Source organism: Stegodyphus dumicola, chromosome 1 (assembly GCF_044657685.1).
Source record: "Stegodyphus dumicola isolate Sdum_Otavi_A_Nest chromosome 1, ASM4465768v1".
NCBI classification, from domain to species: Eukaryota; Metazoa; Arthropoda; class Arachnida; order Araneae; family Eresidae; genus Stegodyphus; species Stegodyphus dumicola.
In genome coordinates this window covers 215818615-215840105 of record NC_140768.1, presented here as the reverse complement: position 1 = coordinate 215840105, position 21491 = coordinate 215818615, and the positions used below count along the sequence as shown (strand labels likewise).

The 21491-nt window shown below is 34.9% G+C and overlaps 1 protein-coding gene across 1 annotated transcript in view; it reads left to right on the top strand.

Moving 5' to 3' along the window:
• LOC118204839 (uncharacterized) overlaps nt 1-21491 on the top strand; it is a 235342-nt gene that overhangs the window by 17944 nt on the left and 195907 nt on the right. Inside the window, exon 3 of the mRNA XM_085825537.1 lies at nt 7968-8116. Within this exon, the coding sequence (XP_085681663.1) occupies nt 7968-8116 (149 nt within the window). The remainder of the gene's footprint in view (nt 1-7967; nt 8117-21491) is intronic.

The following is a 21491-nucleotide window of genomic DNA, read 5'->3' as shown; positions in this document are numbered from 1 at the left end:
TACGGCTAATAGTTTTTGAGTTATGCGAGACATATATGTACGTACGTACAGATATCACAAAAAATAATCCCTCTTGAATCCATTTGAAATCCGTTCTGCAATCCGTTTTGTAAAAAGCTGTCCTTAATTCTGTCCGTGCGTTCAGATACTATGCAAAAGATATCGTGCACCACTGTTAAATACAGATAGGTTTCATACTTTTGAAACAGAAGGATCTGTAAGAGAAAACAACAAGAGTGGTAACAGTTACATTCAACCGAAGTTCATTGAATCTGTATGATGGGGAAGCCATGAATTACAGAAGCCCAGAATAACAGTGTGGAGAATTCTTCACTCTACGGATTTCCATGAAATTGCACTTTCTCCACGATATAGAAACCGAAATCTTGTTATTACAGGTTATTATTATTATGATGATAAACTATCAAAACACTGGATTGAAAGATTAGGAGCTCAAGATAAAAAGTTCGCAAAGCTGTCGCTTTTTAGGTCTCACTTCCTGTGGCTTCTTCCTATTAAGCTATGTGAAAGACAAAGTTTTTATTCCGTTTCACCGCTTTCTCTAGATACTGAAACCGAGGATTGCAGCAGCCATTCAGGTGACTGATAAAATAATGTCGGAGAAAGTTCGGATTGAACAATTCAAACTTGATATTTGTCACACCCCTAGAAGATCTCAAACTGAATCATAGCCATATCATAGCCATATGCCCTGGTCATAGCCATATGGCAGGTTTCACCTGCTAGGTGGCTGGGGGTCACTAACTAACCATGGCGATGAGACCATGTCCGATGTTCCTGTCGCCTCGTACACCATGGACTTCAAGTATAAGGTAGTTTCTCCCTCCTCCCAGCATGCCTTCTTGGTGTAATGGTTAGCACACCCAGCTCGTATTTCGAAAGGTCTAGGTTCGAGTCCCGGCGAGGGCATTATTCATTTTTCGCGTCTTCTACTTCAAAATAACCTAATGAATCTACAGTGGCACCCGAACTAAAAGGTGGTGGATGATGATTATTCACCACCAGGATTTGGCGATTGGGTCACCTAATCCTCTAGTCGCCCTTTAAAAGGGGGAGGTATATAAGGTATTTTCTACTTCTTTCCAACATGCCTTCGTGGTGTAATGGTTAGCACACTCGGCGCGTATTTTGGGAAGTTCAGGTTCGAGTTCCGGCGAGGGCGTTGCTCAGTTCTTAAGTCTCCTTCAAAATAACCTAATGACTGTACACATGTATCCCCACAGGTAGAAATCCAGGGAAGTCAGGTCGGAGAATCGCGGTGGCCATGCGACTGGTCTGCTTCTGCCAGTCCAGCGATCAGGATATGTCTTACCGAGGTTTTCCCGCACAGTGGTGCTTAAATGTGCACTCGTTCGATCATTCTAAAACCATTATGTTTCGGCTTGTAGCTGCTGGAATGTCAACCATCAGATCCGGCAACAGTCTTTTCACAAAATATCACACAAAATGTCCGTAAAAAACTGAGTTAGTAAAAAGATTCATCTTTCTCCTGCAACGTCCTTGCACACTTCCCACTTTCTTAAATGCCTGCGAACGTTGCTCTCTAGCAGTCACCGTTCGCATTTTCGGGCACAAATTCCTACGTACGTATTTGTCGTAGTATGACAGACCAGCATGTTAAGTTTGGCAACGATCTTTTGAGACACGCTTCGCATGTGTCTAAATTACCCGTTGTAGTTTCCTAACAGAATTAATGTAGCTTAACGTTCACATGAATTAACAAAAGCGGTACAATTTTTATTGTTGCAATAAACTAATACTTTTAATTTTCATCAAAGCAAACAGTTTGAAAAGGTTTATGATTTATCAGTTACGAAGAATTTGGTGTATAGATTTCTCATTCCCATTATAATAATTAATGTAAGGAAAACGGAAGGTAAAAGGAAATAGCGTGAAGATAGGCGAAAGATAAGTACTTTTTATATTTTAAAACAAAAATAAGGACAATTTTACAGTTGAATACATGAAGAGAAAACTTTGATTTCTTGGTCTAAATCAGGAGTCGGCCCGCATTTTCTGAAAAGGGCCAGATCGTAAACATTTGGCGCTTAGCGGACCAAAAGAAAAAAATATTCAAAACTTCTTTAGCGAAGTGATATTTTTACTCAATATTTCTACACATTTTACTGTAATTTAAAAAAAAATGGTTAAACTATTTAAATATTTCTGTTTATTAATGTAGAACTTTAGAAGAAGTTACATTTAATACTTGTGCTATGAATGCATTTTGTTTCCACCTTTAATAGTATGTCGTGATACGGAAATTTGAAAGTAGTACTTCTTATCATTAACGTTGTTTGCAAATGGTCATAAGGATCTGTACTGAGACTTTACATACTTCATTTCCAAAAATCTCCTTTCACTTTGGTGAGTACTCCCAGATACAGATATAAATCTCCGTGCATATAATTTTAATTGAGTGTATTTATTGTCTGAAAGATATTTATAGAATTGAGCTAGAACTAACTTTTTTTTTTTTTTTTTTTTTTTTTTTATCATAATTTTGCACTTTCAACTGAAGGTCTGACGGAAACTCCTCAGTTGTAACGTCAAATGGATTTAGAAATACGGAAGTGTCTTTCACTCTTGCCTCAAGATCCTGTAAACGATGTTATAACTGTAATTTAGGTTCAGAAAATAATTCCGACGCGAATATTTCGGGATTGGGGATTTCGCTGATATTTAAAATTTTTGTAGCATGGAAAATCATAAAACTTGTTTAATGTGATTTGTGTATGAAGCAATAGAAATTTTCCGCGACATAACTTTACGATAAAATAGATTTGCGTATGAGTATTGTTTTTTCCTGCAGTTATAAGTTAAATGCGTTAAGATGTTCTACGATATCTTTAGCAAATGTTCGTTTCTATAGCCATTTGTTGTTTGACAATACATTAGTCGTTGCGGGCAGATTAACTTGCTATACCCGTATGGTCTCTGCGAGCCTGAACGGACCACCCAATGGTCGGTGACTCTGGTTCTTTGAAGACAATCTTTGTATCCTGGGAGTCTGTTTAAGTACAGTTCTCAGCGAGATTGGCTCTCAGTCGACTCCCGCAACACCTTCTAGATAGACGAATACGGTTCGAGACGGCGTTGCTCCCGGAATTCGGTTTCAACACGTCTTGATACATTGCGGTCTCGGATATTACATGGGAGCTGCTAATGCAGAGCATTAAAAATATCGTTTTTTAATTACAATATTGTTGAAAGTGTTCAAAAGATTTATCAGTAAATTATGACATTATAAGATAAATGTTTTTTAAAATATAACAATTAAATGTATTTTATAAATTTAATTAAATGTTTTGCGTTTATTTGGCTATGCCTGACCTAATTATTAAAGATCTCAGCGAAATCCGTAGTCCAGTGGCGTAGCGAAGGGGTGACAAGAGGATGTATGATGCCCCGGGCGCCGCTCGCAGAGGGGCGCCAAATGGTCTCCAAACAAGATTTTCCAGAAAATTTCAGTTTTTATTTCGATCGATTTCTGGAAAATATATTTAAAATGAATAATTATTGTAATATAATTAATTACTTATTTTCTTGATTTGTCTGATAAAATTTGTAATAAAATGTTTGCAATACATCAACCAAATATCTCCGCATACAAAACGTTCTTTCTGACTACTTTATTTCTCTAAAACAGAGATATATTTTTATTTTTTTAAACGAAATGCACGTATGACTCCCTTTTTTTTATTTTAAAACGATAACACGATCTTGTCCCTAATTTCTCAAACATATCCAGTTTCCAAAAACAGATTCCATAGTCTGGAAATGACATTTTGGGGAACTCCTAACGCTTCCGCTACAATGGATTGCGTTTGACTATCCTGTAAACGACTGATGGTCTTCCTGGTTACCGATTCAACTAGTCATCGTGCTGAGACATCGTATATTCACTTCTACAAAGCATTCAACGCGTGCCAGTTGTTTTTAGTCTTCTACTAAAAAGGAATGCTGCAGGTCGCTAATTACTCCTTATCTAAAACGCATAGTTTCCGACGTCACAGACTAAATCTGCATATTCCCAACTTTGTAAACGCTATAATTTTCCTTTATAATCTCTTCTATTTCCTTTTGTTAAAAAGGTTGTCGATTATATGGTTTTTTAATACCGAACTCGCAATGTTCCCTAATTCTTTTGAGCACTGAATGTCTGCAAGATGTTATTCCGCAGTTGAAAAGAAACTGAAACTAAAACTCCATTACAGATCTATGGAGAAAATGTTTTTCCAAACCAAAGAGTAGCACTTCAAATACTCCTTACTATTTCATTATCAAATGCTAGCTATGAATATTCGTTTAGCAAATTAAAATAAATTTTGACATATTTACAATCAACGAAAGGACAAGATCCCCTAAGCCATCTAGCATTTTTAAATGTGGAAAGAGAAAAATTTTAAATGACTTGCTTTAATGAGGTAATTGATAAATTTGCTTCATTCAAGATAAGAAAAATGCATACATAGTAATTAATTATATTAATGTATTATAATACTATATTGTCATTAATAAATATATCTACTTATGTATAGTATACATTAAACTTTTAATTGTTTAAAAACTGTACTTTTTTAAAAACAGTTATATAAATAAGTAAAATAAATAATACATTTCTAATTCTAGATCATCGTATGTCTGATTTTTCCGCCAGCACAGATACATTTCCGAATCCAATGCTAGTGTAGTTAGGTAGTGACTGTTCTTAATACATTTTAGAGTATTTTATGGCAGATTGAGCATTTTATTATTATTTGCATTATTTTCTTATTACGAATATATTCTATACATTATATTACTGTAAGTGTTTTTTTTTGGAGGGGAGCGCCAAAAAGGTATTTTGCCCCTGGCTCCAGTTATGCTCGGTACCCCACTGCCGTAGTCCTCTATAATAATAATACAAAATCAAATAAACAGTATACTTATTGCGTTGAAATTGCTCACTATTTTTAAACAATAGAGTTATAATTTAAAAAATAAAGATCTTATCTAATGGCAACATTCTGGAAACTGGATATTAGTGATGCCACAAGGAAGATAGGTTAAAGGATCTTAACTTTCCTACATAAACATAAATAAATGCAACGTTAATACACACACTAACCAATGAATTAGAAACCTTTAAGATTTTCAGTTGAATGCGTGCTAGGGATGAGGTATGCAAATTTTTATGACGTGAGTTACACATGATTAGTATAAGTAAGGTGTAAGAGTGCTTTTCACGATGAATGAAGTAAAATGGGAAAAACAACAGATATTTCACAATTTGGAAAAGGGCTTATTATTGGTGATCGTTTAGCAGGGCCTCGATTTCGAAGACAGCAAATCTCACTGGGTTCTCAAAAGCAGCCATATAAAGGATTTTCAAAAGTTGGTATCAGAACCCACAGTCCTTCTCTAGAAGACGTAACTGCGCTTCGAACACAGTTTTCTAAGAGAGCAATCGGCGGCGTTTCCGACGAATTGTACGGCAGAACAGGTACACTACTGTGCTTCAACTGACACAGATCGTCAACCAAGGCTCTTCCCAGCAGATTTCAGCTCGAACCATGCACAGAAAATTGCAGAGAATAGGCATGCATAGTCGGGTGCCTATGAGAAAACCACTCATTTCTGCCCGACATGCAAGAATTTGTCTGCAGTGGTGTCACGAAAGAAGACACTGGACATCTAAGGAAACGGTAATGTGGTCGGATGAATCACTCTACACCTTATTTCGCACTCATGGGAAGACGTCGAATTTGGCGAGAACCCTATATGAAGCCATGAATCCATCTTGGCTTACTCGCGCTGTGCAAGAGTCTGGTGGGAGTATCATGATATGGGGCATGCTCTGCTTCCATGGAAGTAGTGTCCTGTTGTTCCTTGAGGGTAAACAAACAGCCATGATACCTAGATATACTAGCAGATCAAATGCACCTTGCAATGTTGCATTTTTACTCTGATGGTGACGGATACTTTATGGAGGATAATTCAACTATATATCGCGCCAGAAGTGTTCAAAATTGGTTCAGTCTGACTTCCAACACCTTTCCTGCCCACCGCATAGCCCGGATCTTTGCCCCAAAGTAAAATGTAAGGGATATGGTGGAAAGACGCATCCGACAGCACTCTTCTCTTGCATACAATTTACAAGATCTAAAAAGCTGCATAGTCAACACATGGTATTCTCTGGACGTAAATGTACTCCAGAAGCATGCAGACTTGATCCCAAAGGAATCAAAGCAGTTATCCTCGCAAAAAGGTGGTCCAATAAAATATTGATCTTGGGTTTCTAATTCATTGGCCAGTGTGTGCATATTCATTAAAAACTATAACAATCTCAATAATCATTATGAACGTTATGGGGAATATAAATTAACAATTATGTATTTGCAGTTTGCCCTTGTCTTTCAAGACGTAAGGAAAGCCGTATTTTGCTGTGTCCGTTAACATAGTCCACATAGTCCAGTATAGCTACAGATCTGAAACACTCTTAGATTCTGTTCCCGAAACTTTTAATCTGAAAATTGGGTAATCCCTCATAGTCTTTAATCATAATTTTAAATCATCTGATTCGATCTCAGCAAACGATAACTTATAGAAACATTGGTTGGTAACCACTCGAAATTTCCATGAAATCGAAGGTACTTCCACAACATCTGAGTAGCAAACTGTTTATGTGCCCTTGTAGAGATCAGTAGGAAATTTAAAGCAAAAAACATGAAAAATCAACCGTATCCTCAGTCGAAATCCGGTTGTTATCTGGTTTTGATGACCATTTACGCTACAAGAACAAACTCTGGAGGGGATGCGATGATTCCCTATAATCTGCCCAAAAAAGCGACTACGAAGAGGCTCGATATCCATTCGACCAAACCAGATGGTAACGACATAGCATCTGCATCATTTTTAGTTCGAGTACCATTATAGAGACAAAGGTTAGTTCGAGTACCATTATAGAGAAAATTTTAGGTCGTGCCGTTTACGAGCCAGGAAATGTAAGAAATCACCGGCGTCCTCGTCGGGATTCAAATCACGGATCTTCCTCTTGTTCTGTGGATGTACTGACCACTTACATCGCGACAGCACATAACGGAAGAGGCACGATACCAAGTCAACCTGAAAAGATTTAATTTACAAAATAGTGGTTTTTGTAGTGCTGAAGGCAATGCACGGCATTTCGTCGAAGACTGCGTATTATTGCGTCATGTTAGTGAAAAACATGGTAACATAAAGGAATTCTACTGCCGCAATAAAGAGTTTAGATTTGCAAAAGATTTGATGAACTTTATAAATGGCAATAGAACAATACTGGGAATTTTGGTTCGATGTTTTTAATTGTATTTCTGTTTTAATCTGTGTTTTAATCTTTTGCTTTAATCTTTTAATTGTATTTTTGTTTGTATGTGTTGAGTGCACTGCGTTAACCATGAGGCCAATTATTATCGGCCATGAGGGTTACAGTTCACTCGTATTTTACATCTACTAAATCCAGGTAGTATCATCCACAATATTTTAGGCCGCCCTCCATTGCAGAGACTGTCAAAGCCAGGATATGCGAAAAATTAACTATTTCTCTTCGTTACCGATTCGAACTATGTTAGATGTCCTAACGATTTAACCACCAGAGCACGCATGGAAGTGGAAATCTGATTATTCCCATATATCTTGACATTACCCATGAAATACTACTTTTGAAGAGGCAAGTAATTTATCATATATTTAAATCTTGTGATTTATAATATAATTAGCAGGTAATTTTTATGGACAATATCGTACCATAATTGTAACTGGAAAAGAGTATTTATTTACACGTATCATGCTACGCATCTTGGCATACGGTAATCATTTGCGTCTCACCTAATAAGGTGTCTTTCTTCATGTTTATAGTTTTTTATCTAGTAGCTTGTTTTTACTTGTGATATGATTAAAATATCAATTGCATCGACTGTTTACAGGGCTTTGGAGGATTCCTTGAACTGTACATCCGATATTATTGACAGCGATTGTACAAAAGATAACGGAAAGGAAACTTTTGATTCTTGGTTAAGAGCTCTGAAGGGTGCATATAATTACGTTTGTCAAGGCGATCACGGCAACATCAGAGGTAAGAGTAAAACAACAGCATTATAAAATAATTTGAAGAGATTACAAAATTGTTTCTTTTTATGACAGAAATTATGGTCTTTGGTGAAGGTCATGTAAAAAATACGTTGAACACTTCATGTGATTTTAGTTAGTAAAATAAATATCTAAATCGTTCATTATTTTTTTCGTATATTTATGCTTTTTATGACCTGAATATAAACTTTGACGCTGTTGCGAAATGCCCAGCTGCGGTAAGATAGCTTTCCCGCAAAGGGGGGGGGGTTAGAGTTGCCAGGAAGTGGCAGGAGAAAGCCGGATTGACAGATCTAGGGCGAAACGGCCTTGGAGATATGCATAGATGGAGCGAGAACATTCTAGAACGCATTCTTAGCGGTTTTCTCGAGAATATTCTCGAAAATATGATATATATATATATACCCTGCCTGTACTCGTAGTAGTTGTATATTGAGTGTAGTACTAGTGTCTTGAGTTCAGCTGTCTTCCCCGTTATAGCCTGAACACTGTGTTACTGAGTGTTTCAGCACGTTTACTGTAATTTCTCAACGACTTTAAACGTGTCTTTCGATTTGCTCTGTGTAACAGTGCTTACTGAAGAGTAAATTGTGCTTTGATTCTTCATCAAGTGTTATCATCAATTACTCCAAATTCACGAACCCGTAGAACGCAACAATGCTAAACTTATGCTGATTGACAGACCTAAAATTTCTGAAGAAAGTTAGATACTGGTTTACTACGATAAACCCTTTCTGAAACGATCACTTAGGGTTAAATGCTGTCTTCTGTAGAAGTTGCTTCAAGATACATGCTCATATAGGTCTTTATTTGTGCTCTTAAAATGCAAATTATTTACAGAAATGATCGTCTTCGGAAAGTAGTCGCCATGAAAAAGTTCACTGCATATTTTTTTTATAGCAAAGGCATTTGATTATACATCATTGGTTCCCATGCATCAAAGGTGCATGACATTGGAGCGTGAAAACAAATACATAATTAGAATTACAAAAAGACAAAATAGTATTTAACCTCATTACAATAACAATAACTACATCGAAACTGGAAAATGGAACAACATATGACTACATTAAGCATAAACATAAATAAATAAATAAGTAAATAAAATACAAAAGAAATTAGTCAGTAGAAGTCAGCTGTATAAATTTTCTAGCCCACTAATATCGACAGTATAGCTTTTTTTCCCTTCAACGCGGAACATTTTAGCAAATCATCTCTGTCCATCTCAGAATTCTGCTTGCACAAAGTGAGTGAGGGAGTATCATATATACCAGTGCGGTGCAGATGTTTAGCGAGACAATCACGTCCGGTTTCCAAGCGAAACGTCGCAGCTGCAGTGGATCTGGGAGAGTCTGGGATATTACAAATCGAATCCTTCTCTTCTTATTCTTAATAAATTAATAATTATGAGCGTCAGCGGAATTTTCATAATTAACAACAACAAAAAAAAAAAAATTTCAAACTCCCTTATATTCATATCCTGGGATTTTCAGTTCCCTTTTAATCCATTCCTTTTTGACATATTGTTGCACTGTACTCAAGTTTTCATGTATGTAGAATTTATGTACTTTGTATTGTATTTATGCCAATTTATATTTAAATGATAATTTTTACAAATTCTTGCATCACAACTCTAGTTAACAGAAGATGTTTCTAACACCTTGGCAAAGCTTAATCTTCAGCATGTAGCTTATTTTCTAACCTAGTTTCAGGCTGAATTATTTGTAAAATTAATTACTTGAAATTATTTGTTAACAAAGATGGTCGGTAAATCATGCTAATAATATTTCTAACTATTGTAATTTATAATGCAACGAGTTCATGTGATATATAATATAATTCATTTATAATTTTTTCAGCGGTATTGAAATTAATAGCAGATACTGATAATGTTATACATTTAGATTACAATGATTTAGATTGCCATTTTGCCATTGCCTTCTTCACTCATGCTTTTATGCTACATTCCTAATATTTCATATTGGCATACAGGTAAGTTTAACTCATTCACCAAACATGCAAATCTCTAATTCAGCCCATTTTTGTTCTTACGTGTGCTGTATCTTTTATTTTCTTTAATATATTGTTCAGCCTAATTTCGAAAGGTCTTATGATCAAGCGGAAAAGTCACTAAACATTGGTAGTCCGATCCGAGTTTCTAGTCCCAGTGATCCCCCAGTTCTTTCTTTTTGTGTACTTATTTACTGTGTAAAAATGTAGCGTAAAAATTTCAGTCCATGAAGTAAAAATACTTTTTTAATTTATTCTTTAAAAATATTGCAAAAATTTTCACCTTAGCATATCTTTTTACAAATCCCTCTAATAAGAAAAAATAAGGAAAGGAATTAACTCGGTTTCGGTGATTGATATCTCGGTGCAAATTATATGTAACATTTTTCCAAAAGCATAGAGTTTATATGGATATCAATAAATTAAGGATTATTTCTCCATCTAATTTTCTTAACACGTTTATTTCCAGAATTTTCTTTTCACACTGTAGCACTTAACTTTATGAGTTTTCTATAATCATTCAATTTCTCTAGCCATGGAAACTTTGCATACCTTCTGACAAGTAGTTATATTTGTAACCACTGTATTTTAATTCCTGTTGACTATCAGTACATTATTCACTTGTTTCACAAGTGCAACTTTTATTTTATACGCAAATCTACGTAAAATAGCATTAAAACTTCAGTTATGCGGAGCTCCTGATCGATTGCTTGTTTTAGATTGAATGAAATTAAGCTTAATGTTACTGTTAATTAGCTTGTTATTAATTTAATTATACATTTCTAATTAATTATATATTCAGATATTTCCAAGTATATTACTCAAATCTTTGCATCCCAATTTAAAATTTTTGGTTAAAAAAATAAACTTTTATTTATTGAGAGGCCTGATTGATTATATTTATTTGCAGTATTGTTTATCTAATTCCTTCCTCTAGATAAATTTTATAAAAAACTTCTTAGCATAATAATTTAAATTTATTTACAATTTATACGTCAGTGTTCCAAATGCATAGTAATGTTGTTATAATAGATTTCATGCTAAGCTTTTTTTTTAATTTAACTAAATTTAATTTCTACAAACATTTTCATGATTACTTTAATTAACAAAAAGTATTTTTAGCACACTTTGATATGGAATAATTTTTTGCACGCTAGTGAACTCTATTAAATTTTTGAGTTTAGTTCAGACATCTTAACTATTATTGATGTAATTTATTAAAATATAATTTGTATGCTTTATAATTATTAATTTTATGATGTTATTATAATAAATGAAAGATGTTTGTAATGCTAATATGTACGTTTACCAATACCTTTTATTTTTATTTTTTTTTGCTAGCTCTCGCATTTATTACTGTTATTCAAGTAATTAGCCTGCTTGTTAGATATTTTTTACTTGTTCTTGTGATATGTAATTCTATTTATTTATTTTTATTTTCCTCTTGGCTACAATTGGCTTCGAAAAGTTAAATTGTAACCTTGTAATCAGCAGGGGGAAGAAATTTTGATTGGCGCAGTTGGACTATAGCTCGACCCGGGAGGGATTTTCATTAGCGCAGTTGAAGTACATCCTACACAAGCACACACATTTTTTTTTTAAAAAAGTTTTTCAAGAAGCAGGATTAAGTTCCAAAATAAAATAAATTATAAACTTATTAAATAAATTGCCTTGCCAATCTTTCCAACTAAAACTGACTCGTAATCCACGTTATACACGAAGGAAACCACAAAAACGGTCATTCAGCCACGACGTTCGTCTGGAATCGGACCTAGCTTAAACTACCAGTGTTCGGCGACTTAACCGCTCGGCCACTGGTGGGCCTGTGAATCAGCTGGAATCACTAAAGCATGATTCGCGGACTATTTTTAGCTGCTTATATTATCTATAAAATAATTTTTTGCCTTAGGCTGAAATAAAATTTCAAGCTTTTCTATTCTTCTGGTCTAATTATTTAAGAACTTGACGAGCGCTTAGCATGCAATTTTATAGGCAGCGAACTGGTAATGATTGAGCTGATAAACTGTCTAAAAAGCCAGCTGAAATTCTGCAAGTCAGTAATAGTGGAGTAGTCATAATTTACATCAATGAAAAGAACAGTAAAAAATACTATGAGAAAAAATTCTGATGTTAAATTACTTGAAGAAATTAATTAAATGTGTATTAGAAATTAAATGTATGCCAAAGTACATCAGGTGGAAAACAGAATAAATATTTAAACGTTTCTAGTATTAAAATATGGAATTTGTAACAAAGTTAAATAACCTTAAAATAACTTCAATGACTAAAAGCCTAATACGGGAATATGCAATAATATTAGTGTGAATTTAGAACTAAAATTTGGTTTAAAGAACTTAATGTTTTAAAAGATGTTACCTTGCCTCGATACTTGTTTATCAATGACACGTCTGAATTACATGTATTTGTGGATGCTTGCAAGGGGGCGTATGCAGCGTGCGTCTTTGTTCGATCAATATTTAATTCTGAAGTAAAAATAAATCTCGTACGGGCGAAGTCTAGAGTATCGCCTTTGAAACCTTTTAAGCATTCCTCGCTTAGAATTAATGGCCTGTTGTATAGGTTCTAGACTTGCAAATTCTATTATCAAGGCTCTCAGTTTGCCCTATTTAAAAGTTACCTTCTGGTCTGATTCAACCACTACTACCCTTTGGTGGATAACAGAGCAAGGAAATTGGTCCGTTTTCGTCGAAAATAGGGTTAAAGAGATTCGAGAGTCGACGCGAGGTCATTCATGGAGACATGTCCCAGGGAACTGAATATTGCCGACTTGTTATCGCGCGGATGTTTTGCGAAGCAAATGCTTCGGCCTAAATGGTGGGAAGGCCCCTTGTGGTTGCGAGAGAAGGTCCTGAAAACTGGCCCACTGGTGAGATTATTTGTTTGCATGACGAAGTAGAATTGGAGAGGAAAAAGATAAAAGTAGTGAATATTGATCTATCAAAAGACGCACCCCCTTGGCATCGAATCGATGTATCCAATTATGACAAAATGATTAGAATATTTGCATGGATATTTAGATTTGTAAATAATTGTAAAGATGATTCTGAAAAGAATAGTAACATTGAACTTTCACAGTATGAAATTGAAAATTCTGAGAAAAATTTAATTCGTTTGGTTCAAAATTATTATCTGACTGATAAGAAATCTTATAATTTTATTGAAACGCTCATTGATGATCATGGTATTCTGAGAGTTAAAACGAGAATACTAAATAGAGATTACCATGAATCCTTTCTGTATCCAATACTGTTACCAGAAAAATGTGATTTCACTAAGTTATTAATCAGAAATGGGCATAATAAGAACTGTCATGCTGCTCTTCAGATGATGCAATGTATATTACGAGAAAGATTTTGGCTAGTCAAAGCTAGAAAGGCCATTAAAAATGTCCTCTTTAACTGTAGCGTTTGTAACAGATTTAAAACTAAGGCTATGGCAAGCGAACCGACACCTCTGCCACCAGACCGAGTTACGGATTGTGCGCCATTTGAAATCATAGGGATTGATTTGGCTGAACCGCTGTTTTTAAAAAACGGAGGAAAAGCATGGATCGTACTGTTCACGTGCGCTGTGTACCGTGCCATTCACCTTGAACTCGTAAATTCCCTTTCTACTGATTTTTCTACTGATACTTTTCTTCTGGCGCTTCGACGATTTGTTGCTAGGCGCGGACGCCCTAGAATAATCTATAGTGATAACGGGACAAATTTTCGGGGTGCATCTAATGATTTATCAAAACTAAATTGGGCTAAAGTATTAAAGGAAACGGGAACTGAAAGGATAATCTGGAAATTTATTCCACCTACTGCAGCTTGGTGGGGCGGCTGGTGGGAGAGGTTGGTTCGTACAGTAAAAGAATTGCTGAAACGTACTTTAGGTAAATCAGTGTTATCATATGAAGAACTTTATACTATTATTTGTGATTGTGAAACTATAATTAATTCTAGACCCTTAACTTATGTTTCTGAAGATCCGCAAGAATTAGTACCTCTGACACCCGCCATGTTTCTTATCGAGAACAGAAATTCCAATGTTGAAGATCTTGATGAATTAAATTCGTCAAGTCTTAATAAGAGATTAAAGTACAGAACTAAATTGTTAAATGATCTAAGACAACGATTTAGAAAAGAATACCTTAGTCAACTGGTTCAAAATCATAATGAAAAACGATCTCGGGAACCTGTGGTAGGAGAAATAGTACTGATGGGGATTGATAACAGAAAATTACAGAATTGATCCCTGGACGTGATGGAAAGATTCGTACGGTTAAACTTAAGACCCGGCATGGAACAGTTATACGACCAATACAACGCATCTTTCCTCTAGAGATACAGGCCAATGACAGAAACATAATTCCTGATAAGAAACTGGGTGCAGAGGAATCTAATTCTAGTGCTGGGTGTACGTTAAAAAGGGGAATTGCACCTGATAAAATGGTGATGCAACAATATTCCTCCTCTGGACGACTTGTAAAAGCTCCAAAAAGACTTGATCTTTTAAATAATGTTTGTTATGAGTTTGAGACTCAACCTGAGTCTCAAGAGGGGGGAGGGGGAGGATGTTGTGAAATGAACTGAAGTAATAGCTGGCGCCAGGCTAGCTGTTCGTGACGTCAGCCTGCGTGCTGAGTGTTTTCAAAAGTTTTGCTTGTACACGAACGAAAGCTGATCTCGGAAGAGTGATACTGTTTTGATGAAAATAAAGAATGACTTATTAAGAATTTTTTGTCTTTATTCATAATGCACCCAGCCTCGGGTAGAGGCAGCCCGCAACCGAACGAACTGTTTTGAATATATTTGATTTATATATTTTCTGTGTTCTTCGTGTTCTTTCTTCAATTTCTGTGTTCTTTCAAATCATTATTATAATTTATATATATAAAAAAAACTAAACTGAATGAATTCCTGCATCGCTATTTCGCTACCGAGTTATCGCTAAAGCATAATTTCATCTCGTTGATTGTTCAAACATAATTTTCTATAATGAATGATACTTTTCTTTGAAAAAATTCTACTGCAGACTTTTCGTCATGGACAATTACCAAATTGTGAAATCCATGGGATATCAAAAAAAGGATTAAAATATTAAACTACTATTTCAATGGGTCTTAAGAAATCGTACGCAATTTGAAATCAGCGCTTACGCTAGATTTGGCGCGCTGTTACAAAGCCTATTCCAGGCGGCTTTGGCTGTTAAACGGGCGCGTTTGCTAAATTTAGCGCTTTTGCCCATACAATTTCGCTGCAATTTTTTTACGGTCCTCAAAACGGAATAGTACTACCTTTATTTGTTTACGGATACGTGAAAAGCCCCTAGGTGAGGACTTAAGTTCGCCTTAAAACTGGTTCCGCTTTGTTGAGAATAATCACACGTACACCCCGTTCTTGTTTTAATGTCATGTATTTTAACTGTAACTGTTTTATACTTTTGCTTAGGTTGATCTGGCAACAGTTGTAGTAATGCTTGGTCATGGTCTGATATGTAAAAAAACGTGCTGTGCCATGTGCGTGAAATTCCATCTTTTAATAAAGCCTCTACTTAATTATCATCGGCCTCTGATTCACTTCTTTTAAATCTTTACAGCAGAGCGTGGTTCTGATATTGAACACGCTAGAGGCGAAGCATTTATATTTGTTTTGTGGAACTTATTTGTTTGGAACGGAATCGCGCGTTAAGTGAAATTTGAAATGGCAGCACGTGATGAGAACACAAAGTATTGTGTTGAGCCGTTTAACGGTAAAAACTTTTCTCTGTTTAAGCGCCGTGTTGAAGCTGTGTTTGCGGCCAAAGAACTTGATAAATATTTAGACGTTGAAGCGGATGAAACGAAAGTTGCTGAAATCAAAGATGCAAAAAAGGCTTACGCATTGCTGCTAACCCTTCTAGATGATGCCATATTGGCGACCATGTCGAGTGAATCTTCTGCATGTGAAATTTGGAGCAGTTTAAAGAATAAATACCATAAGGTGAGTGCAGTTAGTCAAATATTAGTACGAAAGAAATTATCGACACTGAAGAAACGCCGAGATTGCAGTATGCAGTCACATATAATCGAACTGTTGGCTATCGTAAATGAACTGCGGCTTTCGGGTGCTGAAGTCAAAGATATGGATGTGATTATTTCTTTGTTGATGTCGCTACCTTCTGAGTACGACATTATTAAATCGACGATTGAGAACCAGCCAAATGAAATGCTTACGCTGGACTTTGTTATGCAAAGGCTCTTGAATGCTGAAGAATTGCAAGGTGAGAGAAATTCTTACGATTCTCGTATTTCTGGCTCAAGTAATAACGTAGCTTTTAGCGCTGATAAGCGTGATATCATCTGCCACAAATGTAAAAGTAAAGGTCATATTGCCAGGCTTTGCAAGAAAAAATTAGTTTGTTTTGGATGTGGACGCCCAGGGCATTACAGGTAGGATTGCAGATTTAAGCATAAATCAGATTATAGAGAATCGGCTGCAGTAACATTCATGGTTGGTGAGCCTGTTGGAAATTTCATTCTGGATTCTGGAGCATCTACACACATGTGTAATAAAGGTGAGTGGTTTGAAGAAATTAAACCTTTTTCTGGAACTGTTGCATGTGCTTCAAAAAATGAAGTTTTAAAGGTAGAAGGTATTGGTACAGTACCTGGAACATTAAATGGAAGAGAAATATTACTTAAAGATGTGTTATATGTGCCTGAGTTGAACGGTCAATTAATATCTGTGAAGAATATTCAAAAAGCAGGTTACAGTGTAATTTTTAAGAATGATGTAGCTGTTATTGAAAAGAGGAATGAAAAATTTAAGTTTGCTAAACTCAATGAGAAAGGACAGTATGTGAGTCAATTCGAACCTGTTAAAGCTTCAACATACATTGCAAATCATAGTGCAGAATTATGGCACAGGTGCATGGGGCACTGATAAAATATTAAAAGAAATGGGTTTGCCAGTATCTGAGTCACCTTCAAGCTTTTGTGAAGAGTGCATATTAGCAAAACATTCCAACACTCCTATGAACAAAGGTCCTAGAAGCAGAGAGCATGTGCCGATGAGAATGGTACACACTGACATATGTGGTCCCATTGATCCACCCACTAGGGAAGGTGAAAAGTATTTTGCTACAATCATAGACGATTTTTCTAGATTTACTGAAGTGCATCTCTTAAAGCACAAGAGTGACATAAATGAAGTGTTTAAATTGTTCCTAAAGCAGAATTCTGATGTCTACAAAATTCGGTGTGATAATGCCAAGGAATACGTGTCTGGTGAACTAGCTCGTCATTGCAAGAAAAATGGTGTTATGATAGATCCTGCTGCTCCATATTCACCTCCTTTAAATGGTGTGGCTGAGAGAGCCAACAGATATCTTTTAGAGAAGGCCCGAGCTCTAATATGTGAAGCAAAGCTTTCTAAATCCTTCTGGGGCTATGCTGTACAGACAGCTGCATATCTTAAGAATAGAATTCCAAATCAGACTGTTGAAAATGTACCTTATAAGCTCAAATATGGGAAGCCGCCTGATTTGAATATTATTAAGGTGTTTGGATCTGATGCATACATGAGAGTTCCTGATAACTTAAGAAAGAAATTGGATCCAAAATCAAAAAAGATGATTTTTATTGGATACTCTACCATGGGTTATCGTTTACTGGACCCAGTCACAAATCATGTTGTGGTTTCTCGAAATGTATTGTTCAATGAAGAGAAAAAGAAATGTATCTCAGTTCAAGATGATTTTTCCATAGAAAGTAAAGATCCTGCTAAAGATGAGGTAGTATATGATTCAAGTGATGTAGAATCCAGAAATCTTGAAGAAAGTTATGAAGAAATTACTAGGCAAAGAAGAAATATAAAATTACCTGTAAAGTTGAATGATTACTTTGTATATGAAGCTAATGTGGCAACTGTTGATACAGTAACATATGAGGATATAACATCATTGCCGACAGAAGAGCAAGTCCTATGGAGGAAAGCCATGGATGAGGAAATAGCTTCTCTTAATAAAAATAAAGTGTGGGAGTTAGTCAACTTGCCAAAGGATGAAAAGCCAATATCCTGTAAATGGGTGTTGCGCATCAAACGAAACAATCTACATGGAACAACCAATGGGCTACAGTGACAACAGTGGTCGTGTGTGCAAGCTTCTTAAGAGTCTTTATGGACTTAAGCAAGCACCGAGGGAGTGGTTCAAGAGATTTACTGATTTTATAATTCTGTTAAACTTCCAACAACTTAACTGTGAAGCATGTACTTTTGTAAGAAGAACTAAACAGAGTGAAATATTTATTGTGCTGTATGTGGATGACTTGCTAATTGCTGGTTCTAATGATTCAGAGGTAAAAATTGTGATTGAATTACTTAGAAATGAATTTGAGATGTCCAAGGCTGAAGTTGCAAATGAATTTCTTGGAATAAGTTTTGAATATTCACAGAACAAACTTACTTTAGGCCAAAAATCTTATGTTGAAAAATTGTTAAATAGATTTAGAATGTTAGATTGTAAGCCATCTGATACTCCTCTAGTGCCTAAGTCAACTTCATCAAATTTTGTGAATGATGAAAGATTTCATGGCCCTTATCGTGAACTTGTAGGTGCTTTGCTGTATCTGTCTATGACAACTCGTCCTGATATTCTGTTTTCTGTGAACTGTCTGAGTCAGATACAAGAACAACCCACTAACAGTGCTTGGGCTGGTCTGAAGCAAATTCTTCGATATTTAAAAGGGACATCTGAATTCAAATTATTATTTTGTAAATCTAATAGTGTTGATATTATGTTAAATGTTTATGTTGATGCTGATTGGGGGTCAGATACAAATGATAGAAAATCTATTTCAGGGTATATTATTTTCTTTAATGATTGTCCTGTAACTTGGTCTGTTAAAAAGCAAACATCTATTGCTCTGTCCTCTACTGAGGCAGAAATTTTGGCTTTAGCAAAAGCTATTCAAGATCTAACTGTATTTTATAATGTATCTAAAGAAATTTTAGGAGTCGACAATATTAAAGTTTCAGTTTATGAGGATAATCAGTCTGTAATTAAAGCAATATTGAATGAAAGTAATTGTGCTAGACTAAAACATTTGGATATTAAATTAAAGTATATAAGGGATATTGTAAAATTGTACGATATAAATCTCGTATATGTTTCTAGTGAAAATCAGTTAGCTGATTTGTTTACAAAATGCTTGCCTAAACCAAGATTGTGTTATTTAAGAGATAAATGTAAAATAATATGTGATTAAGGGAGGGTGTTGAGAATAATCACACGTACTCCCCGTTCTTGTTTTAATGTCATGTATTTTAACTGTAACTGTTTTATACTTTTGCTTAGGTTGATCTGGCAACAGTTGTAGTAATGCTTGGTCATGGTCTGATATGTAAAAAAACGTGCTGTGCCATGTGCGTGAAATTCCATCTTTTAATAAAGCCTCTACTTAATTATCATCGGCCTCTGATTCACTTCTTTTAAATCTTTACACGCTTTAAACAGATAACTAACAGCGAGATGATATATGATCATTCCTTCCACGAATTTCAGTTAACGATCTACAAGCGAAATAAATTAAAACCTGGTCGGTATTAGAAACCCCTCCTACTTAATCGTCAGACAGAAAATTCCAATAAAGACTGAGGAGTGGCGCCATCTAGTTATTCTCATAAGATACAGAAATTAAATTTCAATAATATCTTAATCAGAATTATTAAAAAAGTTCAGGTAAACTATGTTGATTAACTTACAATATTTTTAAGAGCAAGATATTGTAATGCTACTCATTTGAATAAAATTTAAGAATTCATAAACATAACTGCAATTCTAATTAAGGAAATAATTACCGAAAATCTAGAATTAACTCATGTAGTCAAGTAAATCAAGGTTACCTGTATTCGAAGTGGGAGATAATTTTTTTTGCATGTTAATTGTCTATGTTTTTTCTGTATCAAAACAAGCAGTTCCTATGTATTTCTTTGCTTTCTCTCACTGCCTTTTTTTTATTTTTTAAATAACTTGAATAAAATATCTTTGAGGCATTTACTATTTCAAGTTCACGAATTTGGTTACCCTGCAATACAGTAGAGGTAAGAGTTTTTCTTGAAGGAAGCATTTGTTGCAAGGCTCGTGCGAAATTAATTTAGTGCAACGATTCTCAACCGGTGGTACGCAAGTGAAAAAATAGGTGGTACGTAAAGAAACAAGGTATTTTCGACTATTCAAATGTTAAATACCCCAATATGCTGCTTAAGTGTTTTTCTCTACCACTCCTCAATTTATGCGATCTGAGGTCGTCATATATTAACGTCAATAGATTTTAGCAAAATAATAATTTTTGTTTTCACAAATATTCTTTTAGCCGTAGACATGACAAAATTTGTCACAAATGATTCTTTTTAAAGGAGTAATAGAAATGGATGTTGTATTTAATTAGAAATAAAAATAAGTTTCTATAAGAAGATAATGTATCTGATTAATTCTTTTAAAAGTTGATCGATTTATTAGCATGTCGAAACCATTTACGGGCTCATATTGCTCTGCTTTCAATTAGAATAATTTTTTTACGTCGATTTGCTGTCTATGACAGAAAGTATTCTGTCTTGCTGCTTTGTATTCCTCGGTTTTCTACACGATTTGAGAATATCGTCGTTTGTTTTTGAAGAACTCATTATAGTATACTGTGCATTTAAATTTTGTGAAAAAATAAAACAAACCTAGATTTTCAAAATGGAAAAATGGCTAGGATTGACAAAGCAGAAAATTGATGATATACGGGTGATAGATCCAGGACAATCTAGTAGCTCTAATAATATAGGAAGGAAAGGAAAAATTGTTTCTAGAAAATGTAAGGAAAGTTTTCATCATTTGGGTTTACCTGGAATGGAGATGAAATGGATCTTCAATCTCAATATGTTATTTGCGGTGAACAATTATCCAATCAAAGTATAAGGCGATCTTTCTTTAAAAGATGTCTTAAATCTAAGCATGCCAATTTAAAGGATAAATCTGAAGAATATTTTATGAGGAAATTATTGTTAAAAATACTTCAAAAATAGTAAAGGTTTTTATTGCTGCAAGTGCAAAAGCTTTGGAAGCTGATATTACCAGAAACTAAAGTTATCGTATAAATATTATTCAACGAAAATGCGGCTAATGGACTTAATAATGTTCCGTTATCAAATGACACACTTAAGTTCTCGAATTCATTAATTGTCAAATCCATAAAAGAGACACTTCACTTATTCAAAAAATAAAACACAGTGATTATTTCGTATTGCAGCTGGATGAAAGTACTGATATAACGTACTTTGTTTAATTATTAGTTTACATACGTTTCGAGGAAGATAAAC